Here is a 10,062-nt window from a genome sequence, read left to right as displayed (position 1 = left end):
AAAATAAAATAAAAATAAATAAATAATAAAAGTGCTTAGCATATTGGCTAAATCTGCTCAGAAAAAAAAAAAAAGTACGATAGTTCTTAGACCCACTCTTTAGAAGGCTGTTAGAACACACGTTATCGCTGTCTGTCCCCAGGTGTTGAAGTGATAGAGCTGGCTGTCAAGACAACTACACTATACATTTTTAAAAATTTTTCATAAAATATCCTAGTGTATTGGTTTTCTTCATAATTCTATGCATTTTATGTATTTATGAACATTATTCTTCGAAGATGTCTGTAGGCTTCACCAGCCTGCCAGAGGGACTGTGGTACACAATAGGCTGAAATCTTCAATCAGGGGCCGCCCACTGCAGGGCAGCTTGCCCACAGAAGGAGCTCTGCTTTCTAACAACTGATTATGCTTCTTTGTAAATTTTGCTTGTCTGTTGTCCAGACCAATGAACACCAAAAACAGAACATTTCTATAGAAAATTCCCAATAAGTCCGGGAATCCTGTCACTTGAAAGAGCCTAACCCTGTAAGTAAGGAGAAAAATGCCTGTTACCCTTCCAGGGAGGCTGATACCTGCAGCACCTGGTAGAAAGGACAAGTGCCTAACTGAGGTGATGATCCCACAGGTACAGCAATGGCAATTTACAGACAGGAGAAAGAAGAGGAGAAAGAGGATGAGGGAGAGAGAGTAGGATAAAGAAACCAAAAGACAGGAAGCCGTTAGCAACAGGGGCCACATAACCTGCAAACTGGGAACAAAAAAGGGGGAAGAACAAAAGAGAACTTTAAGGACAATGAAACTAAACAACAAAATGGTAGTGAATACTTTATTTTGTTGTAAACAAGTTAGTTTTGAAGGTATTTCCTCGTAGTCCTCCTGCCCTCACTCCTCCCCCGTTCCTGTGACGCTGATCAACTGCTTTATTCAGTTTCCCATCTTTCTTCTGGCCCAGTCATCTCAGCCTTTCTTTTTTTAAACACGTGATCCCTAGTGCTCGTCCTTGAAGGACAAAAGGCTTTCCATATGTTGGAAAAATTTGAATCTCATAGTACTCACAACAACTAGCAGCATTGTAAGTTTTGATGCATTCATTTGGATTGGAACATTCTCAATCAGTCCTTCCGCTCTAAGTAAATATTTGTTTCTCACAGAACACAAGGCAATTCAAAGGGCCTCTTGTTAGAGATTTATAGGTGTATGAATGGGAAACATCATACAAGCAGTGAAAACAAAAATCTTTCCAGGTTGTCGGATTTTCTCCCTCTTGGTCTCATAAAAAGCAACTAGACATCTTTAATTTAAAAAATACATGCACATATATACAATAGTGATTGGAATGTTATTTTTATCCAAAACATTATAGAGTTTATCTCAGATATACTGAGGACTCCCACTCAGTCTGTAAATTACCCCCAGAGGGTGGTTTGTTTCCTCATTCCTTAAAAAAAAAAACATAGGTTTACTAAATGTAAACACTGACATCCTGTGAAGATGCCAGTCTTTACAGGCCTTTGTAAAAGTAGAATATGAGGAGTATGTTACACCAGTACAATGTTTTACAAATGAATACAAGTAAAATATATAAATTACAATGAAATAGAGGAAGATTGTGGCTCTGTCCTGGGGTGGTTCTTTTAGCAGTCATATTGCTGTAAAGAAAATAAAATACCATTAGGTTATAATCAGGATAAATAATGATGACATTTTAGTCCTTTAAATTCCTATTTTAAGCAAACATAAACAGACTGACCTCAGCTTCAGCAAAACTTAGGCCAACCATACTTAGGGCTTAGACAACGCTCACGAAATGTGTCCTAAACAAAATCGGATCCCTTGTCCTCTATGAATAAAAGCCACCGAAAGGGCCCATGGAAACTGCAGGATACTGATGCTGCATTGCTTTGAGTGCATTTGTGTAGGGTATTCATCTTAGGGATTTAAAAGATAATGCCATGGAAGTTTCACACCGATATGAGCTCAATGTGGGTAACCGTTCAAGTTAAATGCTACCGAGTTATAGACCTGACTCTTCTACATGAAAAGCTCTGCCCTTTGAAAGTGTCTTTTGTCCTATAAACAAAGGTAACAGATCTTCCCTGTAGTATCTGGGAAGAAGCCATCCCTACAGCGATTCAGCTGGGAAACCCAGTGTATTTACTACCCCAGATCAGAGGAGAGTATCACTCCCTGCCACATCACTTCAGCCATTTTGGTCATCGGCTCTTTATGCTTGTCCCCAAAATGTACTAAGTGAGTGCATTTAGTACAAGTAATCACTTAGTTTGAACTCTGCCTTGTACGAAATTCAAGGCTAAAGGTAAGCTGCATTACAGCAATCCCCAGAGGATACTTCTCTGCCGTTCCCCAACCATATTGCTTGAAAAAAGCTCCATATTGAAGGTTTCCTACTCCCTTATTTTCTTGGAAATTTGCCAAAGAAATTATTAATCTTGCTACACTTGCCTGATAAGGAAGACTAGATTTCATTTTAACTTTCCCAAAAAATTACAGAAAATTTCCTTTTATTTTCAGCAAAGTTCTTCATGGTGGCAATGGACTTTTAATTTTCATTAGGTTTTTGTCTTATTTTTAAAAGAAAATTAACAGATCAGGCACCAGAGGAGTAATTGGTTTGAAAAATATAAGACATAAAATAACCCTCTCAAAGATAGGATCAAAGCTGGACTGACATCAATTCAATAATATATATATTTTAGGAGGATATAGAAACAAGAACTTTCACTGCTACAAACAAATGCATTTTTTTTCTCCTAAATCATATCAGGAAACAAGTGCTTCCTGGTTTTCTTTCACAACGAAAGGGTTTTCATGAGCTGCTGTTCAAAGGCTGCTAGTGATTCTCCATACTTACTGCTTAGGCATTTTTATGACTCCTTATTAGGAAGGAATTGCAGAAAATCCAGGAGAACAGCAAGTGTGGAATAAAGGTTAAATGTAGGAGCTTTTGCATAAAATGACTCAAGGTTTGAAGCCTGTCATTTCCTGAGTAGGTGATCTTAAGCCTATTGCTTAATATTTGAGTCATAGTCTTATCTGAAAAATGGGTTTAGTATAGTGCCTGATGCGTGGAATGGTTGGCTATTACTTATGTATACTAGTTGGGAATATGACAGCAAACAAAGAGTAGACATCGCTTTTTTTCTGTCTCTGCAACCAGAGCAGAGGCAGTGAATTAGATCCTGAAGGGAGCGCTGTGTCTATGGGCAGCGTGTTCCTGTGTGCATAGAACCAACTGCAAAGCATTAAGACAATCCTGTGACTGTGAGACTCGAGGAAGCTTGTTCCTGACAGCTGAAGTGAATGCTGTAATTGTGTTGCTACAAAGATGATACCAGAATAAATGCTGGTAGGTCGAGCATGTTTGGCTTTGCCTTTTTCTTTATGATGAAAACAATGGTATATTAACACCAGGGCCAGACTACGACATTTTTATGCAGGTTCTTACCTGTTGGCGAGAGCAGCAAAAGCCACATATGCCTCCAAGCACTCCATTTATTACTTGAATAAGACACAAGATGAATTCAATTCCACCAAGAGCCAAGAGGATAGAAAACAGAGATACATTCCACTCCACAATGTGCTTGGGTTCAGTGCACTGGGACCATGTGGAGGTATCCAGAAGGTACCTGTGGGTAAAAAGAGAAACTTCTGACACATGGCCATACTTAGGGGATACTTCATAAACTACTTTTGTTTGGTGGTTTTTCATTCAGAAAAAAAAGAATGAATTTTTCAATATCCTGTGTAAGTTTCTTCCAATGCACGTCATTCCATAAAATGGAGGAATTTAGCCCAGATCCTACTATAATGATAAACATAAAATTATAATTTATAATTTTTGACCTCTAATCTAGGATGACATGGTCAGAAATTCTCACCTTATAATGATGTTTATATTCCCTAACAGACATCTGAATTCTTATAAACAAAAATAAAAACGCAGAACTGTATTTACGCTGTGTTTAAAGCTAGGTAAAATTCATGTATGTGTGTGGAAGTAACCTATGAGCAAATGTGGAAAAATGAAAATAATTCATGTGCTAACGTAATTATAGGTGTTTTTTAAAACTGTTTTCTAATTTTATTGTTGTTATTGGTATAAAGATGGGTATTTGTATTCAATATTGAGTGAATACTTACAAAATACAATCTCTTTAGGCTAGTTTTTTTTAACTTTAAAGTATTAATTTAGATCATTTTATTACATCTCAATTTGTTACTTTTGAAAATTATCCAAATTCTGGCAAGTTTGGAGATTTAATATGCTAGAATTTTTCAATTGAGACCTTTGGAACAAAGCTATTTTTTGCTTTTAAGGAATAAATTAATTTGCAACATGAAGCACAGGGGGATTAAACCTAACTAATTTGATAGCTCTTTACTTTTTTTTGAGACAGAGTCTCACTCTGTTGCCCAGGCTGGAGTGCGATCACACGATCTTGGCTCATTGCAACCTCTATCCCCCAGGTTCAAGCCATTCTCCTGCCTCAGCCTCCCAAAGTGCTGGGATTATAGGCGTGAACCACCACGTCCGGCTGATGCCTCGTCACTTTCATGATGCTGTGCCCAAGGGTCCATAATAGCAGGTAGCACACTGCATTCGCTCATTCAACAAAGATTATTGAGCACGCAGTGTGAGTCTGACACTGAGCCAGAGCTGGGGATATAATGGAGCACAGGGCACGGGCTCTGTCCTGAAAGAGCATGGCTTCTAAAGGAAGAGACAAGTCACAAGTAATCTCAATGCAACAGATACGCTGATCAGTAAACAAAGTATGGAAGAGCCACAGAGGAAGGGCACCCAACCTAGTCCAGGGAGAACACCTGCTTATATATCTATTCAATAAGGCTGAGCTCCATGAAGGTAGGAGCCAGACCTATTCATCATTGTATATCCAGCCGCTAGCATAGTATCTGACACACAATAGCCCCTCAACACATTTTAAAAGCAGTTGAATGATAAATAACAACATGAAGTTACTTGGTGAAATATCAGCAAACCATACCGAGGTGATACCTGACTATAGATTATAGGATTTAGTCAATTTTATAAATACCTGGATATTCTTCCAGTATGAATTCTACTTCTGATAGCTCTCCTAGAATTTCAGCGTTTGCTACAGAGTATTTGGATTCTTAACGAAATATAATACAATCATGTGGGAAAATCAAGGTTTGACTTGATTCCACAAAGAGGCCTGGTATAATTCTTTTCTTATCATGACTTCCTGCCACAACAGAACAAAGGGGCTTGGAATTTGAGACCTAACTTTAGAATAGTTCATTGAGCCAATCAGAGATTATAGTTGTTCATTTCAAAAAAAGTTCTGTCTTTGTGGCTCTGACTTGCTGCATGTCAGCAGAACAAAAATCTGTACTTTCAGGTCGCAATGTAAAAAAAATTCTTTGGCTCTACCTGGCTCCCGGGCAACTAACCTGTGGCTTGTGACTGTTAGTTATTTCCCATATTGAAATCCTTGGACAGTTTTAAATGAAGAATGACGTAGAACAGAAGGAAGATTTCTTGTAGAATCCACGGTGGATAATGGGAGGGGCAAACAGTCAAATAGCTATAAAAACCATTTAGCAATACTACCACCGCTTCCTGCTTTATGGCTGCATCAGTCATGACTTTTCTTAGAAGTATGTTTGTGCAATAGTTTTGTATGTTTGTACGTATGTGAATAGCCATTTTTACTAGTACATCCAGTATATTCTGATAAAAGCTGAGTCATGATTGATCACGGTTTTGAGCGCCAAAATTTCAAACTTCTGTATCAATTTTCCTTCAAAGGCTACCATTGGATTATGTTTATTGTAAGGTAGTAGATAATACTAACAGTTAACAGTGGCAGTTGCTCACGATGTGGCAGCCTCTGTGGGGAACATTTTACATATTATTTCATTAATTCTCATGACAATCGCAATTGATTTTATTTTACCAGTGGAGTAACTGAGATGCAGAGAGCTCAGTTTACCTTTTCCTGTAGGTAAGTGCAGAGCTGGGATTGAACCCAGGTAATTCAAATTCACGATCTCATAACTATGCTAAATTTATGAGATTCGTATATCCTCACTACATCCTTTAAATTCATGGGGACAAACACTCTTGATAATATAATTCGTTATTAATATTATTTGTAATCATGAATCTCAAAACTAAACCTTTCAAAATTCACTTCAGAAAGTTGAGTAGGGAAAAGGTAAACTCAGAATCAACTCCTGCTCAAAGAAACATGTCATTCATTCATCACCACATACATCCGTTTCTATCAGCTGTGCTGTTTCTGTTCTTGATAACTGATAGAAAAAATTAGTATCAACATAGAATGGCGGAACAGCACCAATTATCCTGATATTACAATTGTGAATAGGCCTTACTTATATAGCTTAGTAACTAAAAAAGGGAGCATTGTACATAGTTCATATGTTTTATATGAGTCTATGTGTGTATAGGGGTAAGGGCATGATTTGCCCTGGGTTTGAGTTAAATTCATATAGTTGCCATTCTTATTATATATGGATTCTATAATACTTTCTTATAAAATAGTAAAATGTATTACACGTAATCAGCCAATTGTTCTGGTATGTATGAAGTAATTGAGATGCACTGTGTGAACACAAACTCTACATCTCGACTGCCTGGGTTCAAATGCTAACCACCACTTTCTGGCAACGTGACCTTGGATGAGTTACTTCATCTCTCTGGGATTTCGTTTCCTCATCTTTAAATAGGAAGTCATTTCATAGGGTTATTATGAGGACGGAATTATTGATTCTATTCAAAAGCACTTTGTATTTGGGAAGCTGAGGAAGGAATATTGCTTGAGCTCAGGAGTTAGAGGCTGCAGTAAGCTATGATTGTGCCACTGCATTCTGGCCTGGGTGACAGATCGAGACCCTGTCTCTGGGGGGGGGAAAAAAAAAAAAAGAAAGAAAGAAAAGAGAAGAAGCATTTAGAACTTGTTTAGGTCAGGGACTGGGCATCCATCCTTGGATACCTATTGCCTAAACCATGCCTGAGTCAGTGAGAATAAACAGTGGCTAGGTGGGTGGATGGATGGATAAGTGGATGCCTATCTGGTTTGATGGAGCTGCCACTATATATATGTGGTGGATAAAAATGTGTAGCCATGTAGAGAATAATTACGTACTGGCCCTCGGTGCTGGCAAAGGTGTAGTTCCACTGGCCGAAGGAATCAAGACATAGTGGTCCTTCTGCCAAGCCGAGGGCTGCCACAATGACACAGTAGCCAGATCCTGCAATTCCAATGAGAGCAGCCAGTACAGAAGAAAGCATCTAGGGAAAAGGAGAAACACAGGAAGTGAGGCACAGAGTGCCACAGCTACATCTCAGGAGCCATTTTCACCACCAAGGCAGGAGGACCTACCGCACATCGTTTGCCACAGTTTTCATGGCCACAGCAGCCACAGCAGTCATCCTGTTCCAGCCCAATGAAGACAAATGCTGGCAGGAGCATCTGGTTAGGAAACAAACAAAGTCAAGTCATTGACTTGCCCAGGCTCATATGGGTCGGGTTAGGCATCTCTTGGTAAAATATATTTCTTTCTAATGATGTTAACTGGCTTTGATTAGGTCGACCTAATCAAACCTTTGATTAGGTTTGAGCTACTTTGATTAGTAGCTCAAAGAATGTAAGCCTCTAAGGAGGAAAAAAAAAACATCTAAATGTCGTATCTGCTTGTTTTCAAGTAATCTGTCAAAGCATTTTTTAGGTGAGGTTGTAACGTGGGAGGAGTAAAATAATAAACTATAAATGTGTTTATTCCACAAGAGTTTGTCATACAGTCCCAGATACAAATTCTGTTTTGGAAATAGTAAATCCTTTTTTTTAAATCTGATTTTTTCCCCTTGTAAAACGCAGAAGATACCAACAAATCTTTAATAGAATAACTGAAACTTTTTTGTAAATGGGAGACATGAAAGCTATATATAATAAATATGAACTGCTTCCTTGATTATACAAATGCATAGTTTTAACTTAACATTATTAAACTCTTAAGATAAAGTAAGCATGAAATACTTCAGGTTCAAGATCGAAAGAAACTTAAGTGTGATGTTATGTTTAAGACAAATAATCATGTTAACAAGATAATAATGCTTAAATCGGAGGCAGACGGGCATGGTGGCTCATGCCTGTAATCCCAGCACTTTGGGAGGCCAAGGTAGGAGGATCACTTGGGCCCATGAGTTCAAGCCCAGCCTGGGCAACATGGTGAAACCCCATCTCATTAAATAAAATAAAATTAAATAACATCTCATTAAATAGATAATTTAGGGCAGATTTGCCATGCCATAATCAGTGTATTAGGTTTAAACGTTTTAGTATCTTTTACTTGATTAAGAAAATGTATCATGTATGGTACCATTTCATAAAATTTCTCTTTAAAATTTTTAATCTCAGTACTTTAAAGTAGCAAACTTAAGTTTGTTCACATTCTTTCCATGCTGTGGTTGAAGCTAATGCTTTCAGCTCCCAGGTTGGCAGGGAATTTCCTTTCACTTCAATCAAAAACAAATCTTGGAAAAAACAACACATTCCACTGTTAGCTTCAGACACCGACCTGCTGCTAACTGTAGGGTTTTTCCAAGATGCCACACCCCAGCTTTACATAAAGGAGAAAGCTTAGAGTTCTTTTAAAATAGCAGTGCACTCACAATGCATTATTTTTCCCTATCACAGATGGATGAAAAGAAACAGCAGAGAGTTTGGATTCAAAAGTGTTGATTTAGGCAGAGAACCAGCCAACCCCTCCCGGCTCCCCAGAGCAAATGTTAAAGGACTACGCGCTCTAGCAGAAACTCTACAGTCTCTCAAATCTGATTTAAGAGCGAATATCTGTTTCCTACCCATAGAGTTTAGCAAAAAGGCAGTTCACTTTTAGTTGAAAGAGGGTTTTGTAAAACAACATCTAATAAAATTACTAGGCTATACTGTACTTACCTCGCTTTTGTATAATCTGCTTTCAAAGGAATGAACAACAAAAGAGTCCCTTGACTTGGAAATATACATTACAAAAAACTTTCCATGAAAATACATAATGAAAACATCTAGGAAACAGGAGAGAATTCAGTAATAATCCTGAATGACTTACCAGCAGGCCCCCTCCTACGATGCCAGAAAAGAACCACACGAAGCGGCTGAGGTGGTTTTCGGAGGCATACTTTGTTTCCCCATTGGGAAAGTAAAGCAAAATATTAGCTATAATGCACAGGAGGGCGAGCCCCACCAGAGAATGTCCGATGCATCGTGCACACTTCCCGTAGCACATGGTGGTCTGCTAGGTTTTCTCCCCTTTCTCTTTGTCTTCAGCTCAGTGATACCCCAAATTAGATGGAAGTGTGCCCTTCTGGTGGAGAAACCAAACACCACTCTCAGCCCATTCCTGCTACCTCTTAAATACTGCAATTCTTAGTCACTGAGTGGATGAGGTACTTTGCTTTCATTGGTCCTAATGGCAGGCTCTGGCTGTGGTGCGAAGAGGCAGGGGGAATGTCCCGCCCTTCAGACGAAATCCTTGGGACAGGCAAAACCAGGGGCAGGACGTGAGAAACAGCCTCAGTTATAGGCAACAGGGAAAATGATTAATCTTGAACAAGGCATTGACTGTGCAACTCCTCCACAAGATAAAGAATCAACAGGAAAGCCTAACATGACTTTCCAGTAACTGCCAAGTGTCCGAGATGCGACAGCCCTGGTTGAGGCTTTGAAAGACAGTGGGCTGTGCCCCTGCTCCATGCAGCTGTTTGGACAGCTTCCAGTCTGAGAGCTCTGTGTTCATTTCTACCTTTGCGCTGATTTAATTTACAACCTGGGGCAAATATCCTGAGCTCATTTCCTTGCCTATTAAATACAAGGTGTCTGAGACATCACCCATGGATTTGAGGAGGCTGCTGGGGAAACTACCGGGGAAACTACCGAGCAAACTTCTTTACTCTGCCTACAGCAAGCTCTGCAGGACGGATTTCAGTGCTCAGCCTCCCTGGATATCTGCCCTTAAAACAAATCTGCACAACAA

At 39.0% G+C, this 10,062-nt stretch overlaps 1 protein-coding gene across 3 annotated transcripts; it reads right to left on the bottom strand.

Annotated features, from left to right (window-relative positions):
- Positions 1–812: 812 nt before the first annotated feature.
- On the bottom strand, positions 813–9,672 carry TM4SF1 (transmembrane 4 L six family member 1). 3 transcript variants are annotated; one of them, XM_011972781.1, is made up of 6 exons: positions 9,139–9,672; positions 7,413–7,502; positions 7,176–7,321; positions 3,475–3,647; positions 2,028–2,031; positions 813–1,649 (listed from the first exon to the last, which is right to left on the bottom strand). In XM_011972781.1, exons 1-6 carry the CDS (start codon positions 9,313–9,315, stop codon positions 1,502–1,504), a joined length of 738 nt encoding a protein of 245 aa, XP_011828171.1. In that variant the 5' UTR covers positions 9,316–9,672; the 3' UTR covers positions 813–1,501. The 3 variants fall into 3 exon arrangements, with proteins under 3 accessions (XP_011828171.1, XP_011828169.1, XP_011828172.1); XM_011972779.1 differs by lacking the exon at positions 2,028–2,031 and having other exon boundaries at positions 3,447–3,647; XM_011972782.1 differs by lacking the exon at positions 2,028–2,031 and having other exon boundaries at positions 3,467–3,647.
- Positions 9,673–10,062: the final 390 nt, after the last annotated feature.

The sequence above is a fragment of the Mandrillus leucophaeus genome, unplaced genomic scaffold (assembly GCF_000951045.1).
Source record: "Mandrillus leucophaeus isolate KB7577 unplaced genomic scaffold, Mleu.le_1.0 Scaffold130, whole genome shotgun sequence".
NCBI lineage: Eukaryota > Metazoa > Chordata > Mammalia > Primates > Cercopithecidae > Mandrillus > Mandrillus leucophaeus.
The sequence above is the reverse complement of the archived record's forward strand: the minus strand, read 5'-3'. Positions and strand labels throughout refer to the sequence as shown.

Bases quoted from the DNA above. Each gene is read 5' to 3' on its own strand.
- TM4SF1 (XM_011972779.1), bottom strand. From the start codon at position 9,315: ATGTGCTACGGGAAGTGTGCACGATGCATCGGACATTCTCTGGTGGGG. The intron at 7,503-9,138 runs GTAAGTCATTCA...TTTCCTAACCAG, and splicing joins TCGTAGGAGGGGGCCTGCTG to ATGCTCCTGCCAGCATTTGT. The intron at 3,648-7,175 runs GTACGTAATTAT...TTTTACCCACAG, and splicing joins TTTGCCAGCACCGAGGGCCA to GTACCTTCTGGATACCTCCA.